This window comes from Schistocerca nitens, chromosome 5, assembly GCF_023898315.1.
Source record: "Schistocerca nitens isolate TAMUIC-IGC-003100 chromosome 5, iqSchNite1.1, whole genome shotgun sequence".
NCBI classification, from domain to species: Eukaryota; Metazoa; Arthropoda; class Insecta; order Orthoptera; family Acrididae; genus Schistocerca; species Schistocerca nitens.
Window position 1 is genome coordinate 307,700,538 of NC_064618.1, and position 18,436 is coordinate 307,718,973.

Sequence of the window (18,436 nt, forward strand, 5' to 3'; positions counted from 1 at the left end):
TTCTGTACAAATTGTGAATAACCTTTTGCTCCCTGTACTTTACCCCTGCCACCTTCAGAATTTGAAACAAGAGTATTCCAGCCAACATTGTCAAAAGCTTTATCTAAGTCTACAAATGCTAGAAACGTAGGTTTGCCTTTCCTTAATCTAGCTTCTAAGATAAGTCGTAGGGTCAGTATTGGTGTACGCAGGCTAATCTACAGAGATAAAACTATTAAAAAATGAAACTTACCAGTCATGCCTTAGTTGACAACAAAATTCAATGATCACTCAACACAGCATTTGACATGAAGATTTTGATGCAGAGCACAAGTCACACATTAGTGACAAGCTACAGGTATGACAATAGTTGACTTAAGGGTTCATTACTTCCAAATACTGGAATTGTTATTTTAAATCAATAAGTGCTTGGCTTTATATAAATGTTAAAAATACAAACTACATAAAAGTTAAAAACGCACACTATGTGTATAAAATTAAAAATAGGGGTAGTAACTGTTATGTGTTTTGTGGAGCAATGATGGAAGCCATTACACTTCTTAATTTTCACTGACAAACTTCCATTCAACTCAAATCTCATCAAGAAATGTTCCTTCTGCAAATGGGCAAACTCATTCAAACCATAGTTGTATGAAGAATGATGGATTGAGTGAAGCCTTCAAGATTGCTTCAACAACTGACAACCAAAGTTTCACCATAACCTACATCCCAAAATATTTTGTGTGTATGTCTAAATGTGACCCCCCCCCCACACACACACACACATACTTTTGTTTGTTTTGTGCATAGGTGCTGCCTGTTAATGTATGATGCCAGACGATACAACACCAGTGTGTCACTCCTTGTCAATTCGATCTCGGTGAACTTTGTATTATTTGTTGTCCTTATGGAGATAACCAGGGCCATATTTATGTGCGGCTATCTATACTGCAGTGTAGGGGCCTGAATCATAAAAGTGTAAACTAAAAAACCTTTGTTCAAATACTGTGGTGTGGAGCCTCTTATATTCGTTGAAGATGTAGAAGTAACTATTTTGTATACAGCTGAATTTTTCAATAAACAGCTGATATGAGTTAAGACAGCATTCATCTCTTTAGCCGTGCACTCGGTCAAATTACCAGTGGCAGTCAGTCAGGCATGTGGCATTGCAGATGGAAAAATCACCAGGGCTTGAAAATATTGTTAACAAAATTTTGAGAGTCTTTGTGAGCTTGACTTTATGGAAAGCCAATTTCTTCCCTATTATATTTCACCCAAACCAGGGCCCAATGTTTGTTTTAACTTCCTGTCACAATATGCAGGTTATTGTGCTCTTCAAGTTGAGGAAAACAATTATTAGGTAACTTTATTCATTAACTAGTTATTGCATGATCCCTTAAGCTGACTAGCATCCGTCGGAAAGCTTTTCTCATGATGTCATAGCAAGGTCAAGTAACCACTGTTGACTTTAATGGGAAGTTAATAAGTATAAAATGAATGGGTTTAAAGAATGTATGAATGCATTTCCACAAAAAAATATTTTTCGCTGTAATAATAACACTGACACCAATCTGAAACCACTCCAAAAATTTGTCAGCATCCCTACTATGGCACTGACTCTTGTAACTTTCACTGAAGGCTACTGCAAAAAACAGAACTGCTTTGGTGGCTTTTCTTGACATCGTAGGCAATTAACAAAAACAGAAAAATAAGGCTACTGCTGTAAGAAGACATTCTTTTTACAGTTTTATTAATGACACCATAAAACACAAATTAATCAACACAAAAAAGAGGAATTAGAAATGAAAGACTGTAAAAGAAAAAGGAAAGAGGAAGTTACAGCTAAGTTATGCTGTATGACATTATGTGAAATTTAATGCAAGTTCATAAGCTGCTTTAAAAAATTTAGAAATTGAGATGGTGAAGTGGTATGTTCAGTAAGCCCTACCTACATAGTATGGGCATTAAAGCCTATAGTAACAATCCAATACATAATCAAGTGTTGGTCATTGTTGATAAGTGTTTCTTTTACAACCTAAACTAACAGCTGGGTCATTCCATGCCAAGTGGTCTAAACCTTCCCACCATCATGTCTCCAATTTTCTTCAAATTTTATCTGTAGCACTAGTCAAGTGCTAAATTAAGTTTCTCAAGATTTCAAGCCTCTAGCTGCAATACTTGCTGATCTAGACCCCCTTGTCTGAAGGGTAGTAAGTTCGCATGCGCGCGACATCAGACAAAATGCCATTTTTGGGGTCTCATAAAATTGAAACCAATTCATAAGAATGGTTAGTAAGATGAGACCCTGTACAGTTTTTTGTGCTGATTCAAACGAAATTAATTATAAGATTACTGATGCAAAATCCGGTCAAACAAGTCGACTCAAAGTGTACCCCTAATTCTGTCGTGACTTAATGCGACAAATTTTGACCAATATTCAGACTGCAATAATTTCCTTGCAGATAAAGATATGGACTTGAACTTTTTACCAAGTCTTATCTTTGTGCTGGACATAATACAGCTGGATTTCCAACTACCCAGGCTTTATAGTCGCCTTGCAAAATCTCTTCAAATTTGGCAGTGTCAGCGCAAATGGCTTTATTTACCAAAGTTCAAAGCCCATTACTACAAAATAGTCAGCCTGGATTTAATTGTGAATAGTATCATCTGAAAGAGAAAATTTTGCTCTACAAGATGGATATATTTTTCTTTTGCAACGCTTCCATTAAGTGCTTATTTACTCAGGTCAAAGTATCTTATATTTTGTGTGCGCAGTGCCCTGCGTTGGTCCATGATGGCTGAGCCATTACTGGTTATCACAATAAAACCAGCATCCCCATCGCCATAGGGGCCACGCCCGATAGCCATGCAGTAACAGCCACGGGTGGGTATCTTTACTGCAGGTTCCCAAGCCTGATTACAGGGTGTCTTTACCACAGGATCCCAAGCCTGATTGTGGGTTTCTTTATGCAGGTTCCCAAGCCTGTCTTCCTCAGTTACTTCATCATTCTGAAAGCATCGTTGATTTGCAAGAGAATGCTTTCAGGAAAACTGTATTGCCGACCAGATGATGTCACTGATGGAGCTGGAATAACACCAATGATAAGTTGTTCTGGAATCCAGCAAGTATCACGTCTTAAGGGCCAATAAAATGAACTTGCAGGACCATGAGGATGCATAAAGCTTATGAAAGCATCTTTCTGTTCGACTGAGATTTCAACGATGTTTCCAATCCACCATTTCTTTTCATAAATGCAAGCAACATACTGCCCAGGCTGAAGATCCATGACTTGAACTACTAGTTCAGCAGCACTAATTTTGGCCAAAAAAGATGTCGCATCATTTGAAACTCTACTGACCTGAATTGTCGTCATATCAATGGGCAAAAAATGGTGGTTTTCTCTTGTGCCAGCTAGAGTGTGCCCTTGCAGGAATCTTTCTTCTTGAGAAGCTTTTTCTTCTTCAACTTCCTCTTTGCTGATGAAAAAGAATTTGATTCCATTGATATTATCATTGCAGAAGTTGAAAAGATCTTTGGGTGTTAGAATCTGGTTTTCATATGGACGTTGCAAACTTGCTCTTGCTGCCAACCGTTTTGTTGTGCCTCCAATGCCATCACAAGGCGACTTTCCATGGCTTGTTCCAAAGAAATTCCATTCTGCTGTTATTTCAAAATCTTCTTTGTGATAGCATAAGTTGAGAAAATTCTTGAAATTCTTATATTGTGCAGCTGAACCATCACTGAAGTAGTGGATGTGGCTTATTTTGGAAAATTGCATCTTCAGGTAATTGATTACTTTTCCAATGTAAACATGGACAGTAATCGTATCGTGTCGAAGGCAGTCACTAATAACACAAAGATTCACACATTGCACCTCTTCGTTTTCACAGTAGTAGACTACAAATGGATGAACTGTTGCTTGACTGTTTTCCCAGTGAAAGCCTTGCACTGCATCTTGAACAATAAATGAATAGTTTTCAGCAAAATCCATTAGTATTATGAATTCGCCTTCTTTCAAATCAGTTTTGAGAGCTTTCAGGTGCTGGCTTTGATGCTTGGCAATGTAGTGATGACAAGACAGGTTCCAAATTTTTGCTGCAATATCTTCAACATACTCTTCTGTTGAAAGCTGCTTTGTTTCTAAAGTATCCCTGTCGGTATGAATCCATTGTTTGTACTCAATCGGTTCTTCAGGGTCATTATCTTCAAAATATGTTGCAATAACTGCTTCTACACCTTCTGGACCAGGGCAGTTTTCACAACGATGAAGCATACAATCCTTGTTTTCCAAGCTGCAAACAGCTTTGCTAAGAATTTCCTTGTAGTCTTCATTGATTGATGCACCAGTGAGCATAAGCTTGACATTTTGGTGTATTGTACAGACACAAACTGAGTGCATTCCAGCAGAGCCAACTGTAACACACCATTTTGGTCTAAGCTCGCAAAACTTTGAGAAGCCAATTTCTGGTCCATTTTGCTTCTGATAAGACACGTACATTTCCTTCAAATTGCAAAGCAACAACCGCTTTTGCTTGTACACCTTTGTTCCTGAAATTCTCACAGGCACACAGTCTTTCTTCCCTGGACAAAGTCTGCTGAATTCGTCATCTTGAAAAAAGTCATGTACTTTCTGGACAACTTCATCTGAAAGCTTCCTTCCTTGCCGATTTGCTGGAAAAGCTAGAACACCTTGCTCATTCTTCAGTTTTCTCGCTTGCTTTACCATTCTTTCTGATACATTAAATGCTGTTGTCGTATCTTTAATTGTCCAGCTTCTTGGAACCAAGGTCAATATTTGAACTTTTGTCCTACGATTTGACACTTTACATTTTTCTTTCAACTCTTCTATAAGATTATCAAGATCTGCACAATTACTGCATGGGCGACTTTTACTTGAACTTGGCTGTTCATCGTAATTGATTCCTACAGCAGCAGCAATTTGATTCCCAATTAAACTTTGTGCATCCAAGATCTTTCTTTTTGCATAGCTTGGCTTATCTCTTTTACTTAGTTGTCTTCTTTTCAATGGTGAAGCACCAATAAATGATAAACTTTTGTTGATGGCTGGTTCAGTTTCATCCGTTGTGAAATCTTGTTCAGATTGGGTTGATAGTGATGATGAATCTTCTAGCTTTTGGTTCAGTGCCGACATGCAGCGAGGGCAAAGCTTCTGACCAGGTTTTATATCAATCACTTCTTTTTTCTTTAACAGGCAAAGTTTGGCAGCTGTTTCATTATCAAGCAGTCTAAGTCCAGCTTTTACATTGTGATTCCTCTTCTTGAATGGATTGCAACATTTCTTTTGCATCGCTTGATATTCATGTAGGAAGAGGGCTTCATGGTGGAAGCAAATGATGGAATTTTCGTCAAGTTTGGCTTCTGAACGCGAAACAAGCAATTTCTGGTCACATTCTGTGAAATCACTAAACGCTTTGAATCCAGTCTTCTTAGCATAGAAGATAACATGGCACTTTGATGCAGCAGCATCTTTTCCAATTGAACAGGGGGCCAACGATTCTTCTTCTTCATTAACTTCTGACATCTCTCACTGGCCAATCACTGAATAAAACACGAATGAAATATCCAATTATATCAGTAATTCTAAGCGACTATTAAGATTCAAATTCCTAGAAATGAAGAAAAATTAGTGCATCGCGCATACAAAATATAACAACTTTGATGTGAGTTAATGAGTACTTAATGGTCGCGTTGCAAAAAAAACAAATGTCAGTCTTGTAGAGCAAGATTTTCTCTTTTAGGTGATACTATTCACAAGCAGATTCAGGCCAACTATTTTTTAGTAATTGGCTTGAAACTTTGGTAAATTTTACCGTTTGTGCTGACACTGCCTAATTTGAAGAGATACTGCAGGGCGACCATATGGCCTGGATCATTGCAAATCCGGCTGCATTATGTCTAGCACAAGCATGAAGCTTGGCCAAAAGTTCAAGTCCATATCTTCAACTGCAAGGAAATCATTGCAGTCTTAATATTGGTCAAAATTTGTCGCGTTGTGTCACGACAAATTTTGAAGTATACTTTGAGTCGAGTTATTTGACCGGGGTTTGCATGAGTAATGTTATAAATAATTTCGTTGGAATCAGCAAAAAAAACTGTACAGGGTCGCATCTTACTAACCATTCTTATGAATTAGTTTCGATTTTATTAGACTCCAAATATGACATTTTTTTTATGTTGCATGCACACGGACTAAGTACACTTCAGACAAGGGGGTCTAGATCAGCAGCTATTGCAGCTAGAGGCCTGAAATCTTGGGAAACTTACTTCAACACTTGACTAAAGCTACAGTTAAAATTTGACGAAAATTGGAGACCATGATGGTGGGAACTTTTTTCAGTTTTAGACCACTTGGTGTGGAATGACCCAGCTATAACATTCCAAACTAGGCTATTTCCTGAAAAATGCCGAAACAAACAAACGCAGTCTCTTGCCAAACAAGGTAACAACACAGTGGTCAGGCCGAGCTAATGCTACAAAAGCCCTGTTTCAAGGCTATAAAGAATGCATTTTTTAATTTTCAGAGGACAAAACAGGCAGGAAAACCTGCCTGTTAGTGGTTTCAGCTAGCACAATAAAATGTCAAGGATGGGAACTGAGCTCAACAGAATATTTTGGAAAGGTGTATAGGGACAAATAAACAAAACTCTGCAGAACCCTACACTGGACAAGAACACAGCTATGTCAGTCCTTAACAAGCTTCATAAAAACATAAAGGGATAGTTTTGAAGAACAAGATCTGAAAAGTTAGCTAACTGTACTGATATTAAAGTGAAATACCATGCAAACACAAAATAGATGTACATTTGTTACCTCCTACATCAAAGCATGGGGACTGAAACAATGTGGATCAAGAGATTAGTTTGTGTCATACACCCATTTAAACCTACAATGTGGCAGAAAGTTGAGAAATATGAACTACATGATTCCTGTATTGTGTTTATCAACAAGCTGAAGAGTGACAAGCGATGGATGCATAAAATAAATACCTACCTGAAAAAAATGTTTTCCTAATACCAAGTTCATTCTAAGAATGTGTCAGTTAACATCACAAATATCAGTGAAGTCAAGTTATTTTCAAAACTGAAGTTGATCAAAAACAGACTTCAAACCTCCATTTTAGTCGCTAAGTGCGACTGTTTCAGTTCACTCAGTTCTGAAGCCATATTTAAAAAAAAAAAAAACAGTTACAATGGTGGAAATGGAAAATGTTACATCACAAATAACTGGACTGTACACTACCAATCTGATGCTTCAGTATTTCCAAGCTTCATGATATGTTGACTAAAATTTTCTCCTCATGGCACCTAGTGTCAATACAGAAAAAAGGCATTTCTACAAGTGAAGAATGGTGTGAGTATGTGATGACTGGTGGATGTGTGTAACATTATAGGAAACTTTTAGTAGAGATAACACAGCTTTCCCAGAGGGCACGTAGGCTACATGCAGTTTATTGTGAACTTCTGAACTTTGAGAAAGGTCAAGTCATTGGCATGAGGAACACAGAACCATCACACCAACAGAACATATAGAAAGTTGATATGTATGCGACAAGAATGGTAAAATGGCAATTTATTTTCAACATTTTAGTATGTCTTGTTTTCTACAATCAGAATGTGTACAATGGACTAAAACTGAAAGAGAGGGGGATAAAATTAGGTACGGATATTTAACCTCATGGGGAAAATAACAAATAAGCCAAGTCTCATACAAATCTGAGATGTGGCGGAGTTGGCCTGGATGAAAGACCCTCTCCACTAAGTAGGGCTATGTAGATGGAAAAGCTGAAATGAGCAACTTAGCTTCTTGCCACATGAAAGTATAGGACTTCTATACTTTCAACCAGAATTGTTTAAATCCATTATGCTGAAAAAGTGCTTGGTTCTCAGAGTTGTGTTTCATGTCAATCAACTGGTTCTGCAACCTGTGATGAAAGTCTACTGAAAATGTATAGTGGACCCATATTGGTAATGAAGGGCTAAACAGACCCTGAAATCTAGTTTGCATATTTTCTTTAGTTTATCTGAGGTCTTAGCAAAAGTATCTAAGTGGCTGGCTCCACCCTCATCAGCAAATTCTTGAACTGCCTCTTTTCGTGTCAATTGAAGTTGTTGGTGTGATGTCCAGCTTTGCAATGAGTGAATATATTATAAATGGATATCCAAATGAAAACGAGACTGGTAGAAAAAATAAGTAAACTGGTTATTAGGCTATTTCAAAAGTAATAACAGTAAGGGCTTCCTAGCAGAACTTCTGCATCATAGTCGAAACAACCTTGACAACATGTGGGGCCACAGGAAACTGGGGACCTTTCAGTACATTTACTGTGATGATGTTGACGAGCCAGCAATTTCTGTGTTACTGAACAGAGAAGATTTATCTGGAGTTTCCCCCGACGACGTGGCTGTTACAAGGTCTGAGCACTATGTTAACATTGGTAGCAATTTAAACAAACTATTAACGTTTCTTCCGTCCATCCTATTTCACCTGTGTTTGTCCGCTCATCTCTAATAATTCAGGCATCAACAAAATGTTTGAATTCCCTGCCCTCGTTTCAATATTAGACCTTGAAAAAGTATTCCTTGGACAATACCTACAATAATAGCGATACACTGCCCATAGGCCTACGTAAGTTTCATTGACGCATTTTGAAATGAGGTGTGAAACACTGATGTCACAGGTACACATCACCTTGTGTTTTTCAAGCAGCTTAAATTATTTTTAAATACTCGCGGTTTTTCAACGGGGTAACATCATCCAAATGTTGTGAAATGATGACAAGGTGACTTTTTGCCATCTATATGTGTTTCTGATGACTGGACTGCCTGAAGATGGCAACAAATCAACCTGCTGAAATATAAAACCAATTTGACGTGCACGAGAACATTCAAAAATCATCACACTCCGACAACGCCTAAGTCACACACAACTTTCAAACCAAATGTCCTAACAAGTGATTCATCACACATAGTTTTCTGACTAACCTGTGTCATTTTCATGCTGCTGTCAGCAGGGGGTAACATCCCGACGAAACACGTTTATGTCTCACAATATCGAAATAAAAGCAACATCTATTGTTGCTTTAACAACGCCACCACATGTCAACACAAATCGACCACACACGTAAATACACACCAAAGACTATATGCATTCAAAGACTATATGCAGGTGTTTGTCTATCTATAATTATGTTCCACTGAAGCACAACAGGGCCTTGCCCGTCTTTCTTCTAATATGGCTGCATGATATTTAGAAGAATAGCTTTTGTAATTTATCTAAATTATGTTTGCATGTATGACTGTTTTGTCTGTAGCTGTTATGCCCTAAAGACTCTGGTTATTGTTGAGATTGGTCGCTTGTCTGAAGCATAAGGGTAATGGGTTCCTATATGGTGAATTAGTTGGTGGGTTGAAGTAGGTGCATTTTCATAGAATTTTTTTGATTTTGTTTTTATGTAGGTGTAGATTGATGGTTCTTGTAAGACGTCCTTAATGTGTGTGTACGGTGTGTAGCGGTCTGCATCGGCGATGACGCGGAGGATTCTGTTTTGGAGAGTCTGAATTTTTTGTAGATGTCGGTCTGCTGCCATAGACCAAAGTTCCGATCCGTATAAAATACTTGGGACGATAACTGACCTGTACAATCTTAGTTTCGTTTCAATGCTAAGCCCTCCACCTTTTAGGAGTGGGTATAGTTGTACAAAAGCAGTGAAACCTCTGCTTCTGGATCTATCTATTTGCTTTACGAAGCTTAGGCGTTTGTCTAGTACAAGGCCGAGACATGTAGCTCAATTGCTCCATTCTATTTCTTTGTCGGCTACAGAAATAGTCTATTTTGGGGAGTCAACTTCCTCGTGAACATAACTGATATGGACTTCTTCAGATTTCTCTTTATTTTCAAAATGTTGCACCATTTCGCGATTTTGACCAAGTGCTCCTGTAGCTTTCGTGCTATGAATTTGAGGTTGCTGCTGCTCCTGTAAACCGCCATGTCGTCGGCATAAAGCGCCATGTCACCACCTGCCAACTTCGGCACATCGTTGGTGTACAGCGAGTATAATATGGAGCCAAGAACTGAGCCCTGCGGAACTCCTGCCACAGCATCCATGATTGTGCTTAGATGTTTGTCGCACCTGACGCGGTACTGCGTCCCCGTCAGAAAGGAGTCAATCATGTTGATGATATGTCCAGAAATTTCTAACGGGGGTAATTTAGAGATTAAGCCATCGTGTAAGACTTTGTCAAATGATTTCTCAATATCAAGAAAGACTGCTCCTGTGCTGTTTCTGATCTCTCGCCCTGCATATGTATTCCACCAGATGCAGGGATTGATGGATCGTGCTGTGTCCAGAGTGGAATCCAAACTGCTCAGGGATGATTGTATAATTGTCTTGTAGGAATTTGGATAGGGAGCTGAGGATCAGGCACCTCAGTATTTTCCCTAGAAAGCACAGAGATGAGATGGGTCAATAGCTTTGTGGAAGGAAAAGATTCTTATTGGGTTTAGGTAGGGTTACGACCTGAGCAGTTTTCCAGGCTTTTGGGAAGTAGGTTAGGGAAATGCACTGTTTGTATAGTGTGGTGAGGTAGGTGATTGCGTTGGGAGGCAGGTATTTCAGGTATGGGACATCGACCTTGTCGGGACCGGGGGATTTGTTATTCCCTAAGCGTCTAATGTAGGCGACCACAAGTTGATCGGAAACAGGGGTATATTCCGTACCTGGCCTCTCTTGCCTCAATTGAGCCACTCGTGAGTGAGTCATACTCAGTACATGTAAACGTAGCTCAGGCTGTTGTATTGTTGCTCTATGCCACGACCGTGCCAATCTGGACAGGTTTTATGGCTTGCAAACTCCGCGACTGTGTCAAGTGACACATTAGTTTGTGATACAACTGTTACCTTTATTTACAGCAGTAACCTACTGCTCCACAGTGGCGCAATAAGTTGTCTGGCACGGTGACAGAGTGTGCTTCACTGTACAGATATTATAAAAACTACTGTGTTATATTAAGAAAAGTTATTAAAAAATCCAGGAGTATGTGTATCATGTCTGAAATCAGCAACTCTGATAATAAAATTAAAACAATTTGGAATATTATTAAAAGAGAAACAGGTGAACTAAGAGCAGAGGAAGGCAGTATTACCATCAAATTGAATGAAAACTTTACGAACAAAAAGTCAGAAGTTGAAAATATTTTTAATAATCATTTTCTAAATGTTGTGGATATAGTAGGATCCAGGTGTTCATTAGAAGATGCTAGGCTGTTAATGGAAGAGGCCATACCTATGCAATTTGATACAATTGAAATCCCACCCACTTCTCCCTCTGAAATTAGGAAAATAATAAACTTGCTTAAAAGCAAAAACTCACATGGAATTGATGGCATTTCCAGCAAAATACTAAAAGCTTGTTCTCAACAGATAAGTAAGATTCTCAGCCACCTGTGTAATAGCTCTCTGGAACAGGGCATTTTCCCTGATAGACTGAAATATGCTATTGTTATACCTTTGCATAAAAAGGGGGATAGACCTGATGTCAACAATTACCGTCCAATCTCCCTTCTAACAGCTTTATCCAAAATTTTTGAGAAAGTAATGTATTCAAGAGTAGCTTCACATATCTGTAAAAATGAAGTACTCACAAAATGTCAGTTTGGTTTCCAGAAAGGTTTTTCAACAGAAAATGCCATATATGCTTTCACCAATCAAATTTTGAATGATCTGAATAACCGAACACCACCCAGTGGGATTTTTTGTGATCTCTCAAAGGCTTTTGATTATGTAAATCATGAAATTCTGCTAGACAAGCTCCAGTATTGTGGCATGAGTGGGATAGTGCACAAATGGTTTAATTCGTACCTAACTGGAAGAGTGCAGAAAGTTGAAATATGTAGTTCTCATAACATGCAAAGATCAGCACATTCCTCGAACTGAGGAACTATCAAGAATGGGGTTCCACAAGGGTCAGTCTTGGGTCCTTTGTTGTTCTTAATATATATTAATGACTTGCCATTCTATATTCATGATGAGGCAAAGTTAGTTCTCTTTGCTGATGATACAAGTATAGTAATCACACCTGTCAAACAAGAATTAACTGATGAAATTGTCAATACTGTCTTTCAGAAAATTACTAAGTGGTTCCTTGTGAATGGACTCTCACTGAATTTTGATAAGACACAGTACATACAGTTCCGTACAGAGAATGGTATGATGCCATTAATAAATATATACCTTAATCAGAAGCATATAGCTAAGGTAGAATATTCCAAATTTTTATGTGTGTCCATTGATGAGAGATTAAATTGGAAGAAACACATTGATGATCTGCTGAAACGTTTGAGTTCAGATACTTATGCAATAAGGGTCATTGCAAATTTTTGTGATAAACATCTTAGTAAATTAGCTTACTACGCCTATTTTCACTCATTGCTTTCATATGGCATCATATTTTGGGGTAATTCATCACTGAGGAATAAAGTATTTATTGCACAAAAGCGTGTAATCAGAATAATAGCTGGAGTCCACCCAAGATCATCCTGCAGACATTTATTTAAGGATCTAGGGATATTCACAGTAGCTTCTCAGTATATATACTCTCTTATGAAATTTGTTATTAACAACCAAACCCAATTCAAAAGTAAAAGCAGTGTGCATAACTACAATACTAGGAGAAAGGATGATCTTCACTATTCATGATTAAATCTAACTTTGGCACAGAAAGGGGTGAATTATACTGGCACTAAAGTCTTTGGTCACTTACCAAATAGTATCAAAAGTCTGACAGATAACCAACAAGTATTTAAGAAGAAATTAAAAGAATTTCTGAATGACAACTCCTTCTACTCCATAGAGGAATTTTTAGATATAAATTAAGAAAAAAAAATATTTAAAATATAAAAATAAATAAATAAATAAAAAAGTTGTTATATTTACTTAAGTATGTTGTTAAATTAACTTAATATGTCGTGTATTGGAAAATTTGACTCGTTCCACATCATTACGAAATATCGTATTCATGATCCATGGAACTAGTATTAATCTAATCTAATCAGGTGCTGCAATGGCTTATGATCACCGATGTCATCTTGTGTAAGAACTTGTCGAATTCGATCTTCCTGCACATCAGCGAATCTCTGTATTAGTTCAGCCTTCAGTTTCTAGTAGGAAAGCGCGAAAGGGGTGTAGTGATGATGTCTTTCACCTCAGCCATGAAACTGTGGTCTAACTGAACTGCTACGAGAAGGAACCTTGTAATATTGGCCATGATCTCAGTGCAGTAAAAACTTGCTTCCACCTCAATGAACGATGAGATGGGGTTATCTGGCCAAATCAGCGGCAAGCAGACGCTAGTCTCCATACAGTGCGTTCTTCAGACATCTCTGAGCTCAATGAAAAATGGCTGTAGTTCAGTTACTTTGCTCGAGGACCACATCCGGCTCATCACTCGTTGGGATCAGTGTAATTTGAACTGATCAACTTATGAATATTTGATTAATCTGACGTCAAGGAAATACATTTATAAGAACTCTTTATTCAATGAAAGCAGGAGGCTAGCTGAACAGTAACTCAAAGTGACCATGCAGAAAAAGAAATATAAAAAACATGGAACATAAAACACAGGAATAAACATCGTTCAGGGAGAAGGCACAAGAACGCGAAAAAAGTCAGTGCCCCTGGCGGCCGATCGCGGAACTCTTTGACAACCGCGATTCACTTATTACAAGCAAAAAAACATGAAAGTAAATAAAGAGGAGAGGCTGCATTACGTCACAGACTTGAAGCTGATGTCCGCCATCTTAACTATTCCAAAACATTATGTTCACAGCATTCATCCCCCATAGTTCACTATGGTGACACTTCCACATGACGTCACTCTGTGTCGTAGAACAGAAAAACGTTCGAAATTGCCATTCTGACACTGTGTTATTCATGTAAGCTCTATAATTTTTAGTACCTAAAACAGTTATTGCGCGCACAATAATGAACAAGTAGCACATGTAAACAGTGGTCTCCTAATGTTTTGGGCTACTTAAAATGGCGCCGACTCTGCCTTCAAAACAATATACAGTGTACGTCTGCTGTGCCACATCCATTCTCTTTTTACCTCCTTGCGAAAAACGCAGAGTCTTTCCGGCGTGGAACTACATTGACAGCCGTGATTTAGTGAGTACAACACGTGACACTGCACCGTACACACACTATATGAACACATAACTCATCCTCACTAGTGCATAACAACAGTCAGTGGAAGGGCAACAAGGACATGGCCCCAATCTGCATTATTGCCAAATTTATTCAGGATGGGGGATACAAGATGGCGGCGATATATGTGGGAATATCATAATGTCATGGCAGGAAGGTCAAATTTTGGTGGGAAAATGCGTCAACTGGGCTACCTCCACTAACCCAACCCCATCGCCTCCACCCTTCCCTTCCCCCCCCCCCTTCCCCAGAAAATGGAGGGAAAAACGTCAATTGGGCTACTTTGACTAGCTTAAGCAAACGGAGGGAATAAGTCTGGCCAGAAAATCAGAAAATAGGTCACTTGGGCTACCTCCACTAACCTGTCATACAGCCACTACCTCTTCCTTGGAATTGGCAGGAAAAGAACTCAGCCTGTACTGGGCTGCTGGACAGGATGGACGCAAGTTCTTATTTTGCATGCAGTGTTTATGTAAACGATTTGCGTTGTCATAGGCAGTAGCTCAAACCAGTGGGTTCCTCATGAGGTCCGGAGTCCAACTGAACTAGTACACAGTATTGCCACCAGAGGGCGCTGTCGTCCCATGGCGGTCTGGGGAAAAATGGTGGGAAAAGCACTCAGTCTGCGTCCAGCTGCTGGAGACAGGAAGGAGCATACTTTATTTATTTTCGGTGGGAAGTTCGAACAATTTATTTAGGGATTGATTTCACGTAATTTATTTATTATGTTGATACAAAACACTCGCCCTAGTGTGCTTGGGGTCATAGTAAATAGTCTACAGACCTGCAAACTACTTGTAAATCATCTAAATAATGCAGTACTCTGATGTACAAACACGAAAACAACTCGTAAAGTGTCAAAATAATGCATATATAATGCTCTGCAAACACACTCACTAATTGCAAACTGTCAATATAATGCATTGCAAAGCCTACAGACATGTTCACAAAATAATGCAACAGACACATTCACTACGTGTAAAATTGGCAAAATAATGCATGTGTAACGCTCTGCAAAAACAAGCTCACAACCCTTAAACAGCCGAAATACTACAGTGCACAATCACTCATTGCATGTAAAACCACTTTTGGACTATCGTTAAGAAATTCGATCATGACGTATCAGCGAAATGTTCCCTACAGAGTTCCAAGGTGGAATGATGACTGGATGCATTCTTCCTAGTGATCCTAACGGGACACACTGTCCCACGTGCGAGACGTCTCTGGTTGGGCATTTGTTTACCTAGCCACTGTAGCTGGTTACAGCGCCAAGTGAGATGTTTGCATAGCAGCTCACCCCCGCAGGGACGGTTAAAAGGTTGTCAGTGTCATACAGACGTCACATGTTTATGTAAATAAGAGCCAAGTACCATGCTCTGATATCGTAAAGTGTCGGAGAAATAGTTAACGGGCGCTTTTCTTGTTGTGGAAGCTTTCGTGATGTCTCAGCTTGTGCACATGGAAATTCCTATCCTAACAGGACCTGTTTACGAAAATAGCCCAGAATATCACCGACTGCATTCTCCCTGATGGTCCTAACAATGCACCCTGTCCATCCCGGAAATCGTAATGTCCAGCTTTCAAGATATGTATCAGAAACAATAAACGCTAAAAGCCTTCATCATATATGTGCATGCATCATAACAGCAATCTTGTTGTTTGGAAAGAGGGCACTGCCTAAGCACAGATGAAAATCAGAACAATTACGGAAACAGAATTCGAAGCACTGTACTACAGAAGAGAAAAATGGTGTGGAGATGTCCCAATGCCACAACAGCGAATGAGGGACAACATCGCACAAGAGATGGATGGTCTGCTTCAATTTGTCTTTGAACTGCCCCCATCTTGTTCGAACCTATCTCTAGAGGCTCCTATGTCCAGCACAAAGGATGACTTGTGAATGAATGGAACATTCTGATTGGCTCTTACTGAATGTTCCTGCAAAATTACTGATGCTGCCGGTGTCAGAGTGCTGTCCACCTTTTTTTCTGCAGATGAGACTTTCAGTGGCTAAACTATGTTGTACAGATCGCCATATTACACTGACAGTTAAACCCTGCAAAAGTGGTCAACAGATCGTTAAATACGGAAAGACACTTCCTCAATTACACTTCTTTGCCACTGACAACGGAAGCTTGAATATTTCAGCGTGAAAGCGATCTCCAACCTGGATATGTATCACAGCATACCATATCGATATAGTAAATACAAAATTCGCATCCTGCGCCATACAAAATCACCACTTCTGCAACCTGCACGTAGCTAATCGACCATCAGACACTCGTACATATACCGCAAAGACAGACAGCATAAGCACATGGACCACATATACTCCTCGCAGTAGGTTATCCACCATAGCCGACAGTCACAAGTCATCTGCCCCCACACACACATTGGCCCGACATGTGACCAGAGCACCCTCAGCAGACCAAGGTCACTCTCCGAACTACTGTACAAAGGCTGGATAGGTTCCCCTTGGCAGAATGGTGTTACTGTTTCTGGCCTCAACCTGCTTGCTTGCTTACAACATGCATCACCAGCAGGGTGCTTGTTATATTGAGTATTCTTTTTAGTGGCTTCATTTTCAGTTTTCGTTGTGTGAGTGCACCAGATATTTGTGTTCATTCTGTGTGCTACTGCGTTTCATGACTTTATAAAATTATGTGTCTACTTTTTTGTTTTGTTGTTACAGTTACAGTGCAACATTTTGTTGCGATAAAGGAAGGAGTAATAAGTTATTTTTACTCTAATACACCGTATTTTGCTCTGTGATTTTCTGCCAAACATAATTAAAGACATAAAGTTATGGGCCCAGGGAAATGCATACATACAGTATCTGTTTCTGCTCTGTGAATTAATTGCTTTTTTTCAGAGTTTTATTCGTGTGAACCGTGACGCTCAAGTTCTGGAATCGTCGTACTTCGCTGATCTATTGTGGGAAACCTTCGTTTTCGGTTTGAAATGAGTATTATAAGATTGACATACACTATGTGGTCAAAAGTATCCGGAACCTGGCTGTTAATGACTTACAAGTTTGTGGCACCCTCCATCGGTAATGCTGGAATTCAATATGGTTTTGGCCCATCCTTAGTCTTGATGACAGCTTTCACTCACGCAGACATACGTTCGATCAGGTGCTGAAAGGTTTGATGGGGAACAGCAGCCCATTCTTCATGGAGTGCTACACTGAGGAGAGGTATCGATGTCAGTCGGTGAGGCCTGGTATGAAGTCGGTGTTCCAAAACATCCCAGAGGTGTTCTATAGGATTCAGGTCAGGACGCTGTGCAGGCCAGTCCATTACAGGGATGTTATTGTCATGTAACCATTCCTTCACAGGCCATGCATTGTGAACAAGTTCTTCATCGTATTGAAAGATGCAATCGCCATCCCTGAATTACTCTTCAACAGTGGGAAGCAAGAAGGTGCTTAAAATGTCAATGTAGACCTGTGCTGTGATAGTGCCACTCAAAACAACAAGGGGTGGGAAACCTTCGTTTTCGGTTTGAAATGAGTATCCGGAACCTGGCTGTTAATGACTTACTAGTTTGTGGCACCCTCCATCGGTAATGCTGGAATTCAATATAGTTTTGGCCCATCCTTAGTCTTGACGACAGCTTCCACTCACGCAGGCATCCGTTCAATCAGGTGCTGAAAGGTTTGATGGGGAATGGTAGCCCATTCTTCATGGAGTGCTACACTGAGGAGAGGTATCGATGTCAGTCGGTGAGGCCTGGTACGAAGTCGGTGTTCCAAAACATCCCAAAGGTGTTCTATAGGATTCAGGTCAGGACGCTGTGCAGGCCAGTCCATTACAGGGATGTTATTGTCATGTAACCATTCCTTCACAGGCCATGCATTGTGAACAAGTTCTTCATCGTATTGAAAGATGCAATCGCCATCCCTGAATTACTCTTCAACAGTGGGAAGCAAGAAGGTACTTAAAGTGTCAATGTAGACCTGTGCTGTGATAGTGCCACTCAAAACAAGGGGTGCAGGCCCCTCCATAAAAAACACGACCACACCATAACACCACCGCCTCCAAATTTTACAGTTGTTACTACACACGCTGGCAGATGACGTTCACTGGGCATTCGCCATACCCACACCCTGTCATCGGGTCGCCACATTATGTACTGTGATTCATCACTCCACATAACGTTTTTTCAATGTTCAATCGTCCAATGTTTACGCTCCTTATACCAAGCGAGGCATCGTTTGGCATTTACTGGTGTAAT

General features: G+C 39.6%; 1 protein-coding gene across 1 annotated transcript in view; it reads right to left on the minus strand.

Annotated features, from left to right (window-relative positions):
• Positions 1 to 9,132, minus strand: part of LOC126259226 (uncharacterized) — a 74,775-nt gene extending 65,643 nt beyond the window's left edge. The window contains exon 1 of the mRNA XM_049955840.1: positions 8,983 to 9,132. Coding sequence (XP_049811797.1) covers positions 8,983 to 9,021 — 39 coding nt within the window. The 5' untranslated portion in view covers positions 9,022 to 9,132. The remainder of the gene's footprint in view (positions 1 to 8,982) is intronic.
• Between the last annotated feature and the right edge of the window lie 9,304 nt (positions 9,133 to 18,436).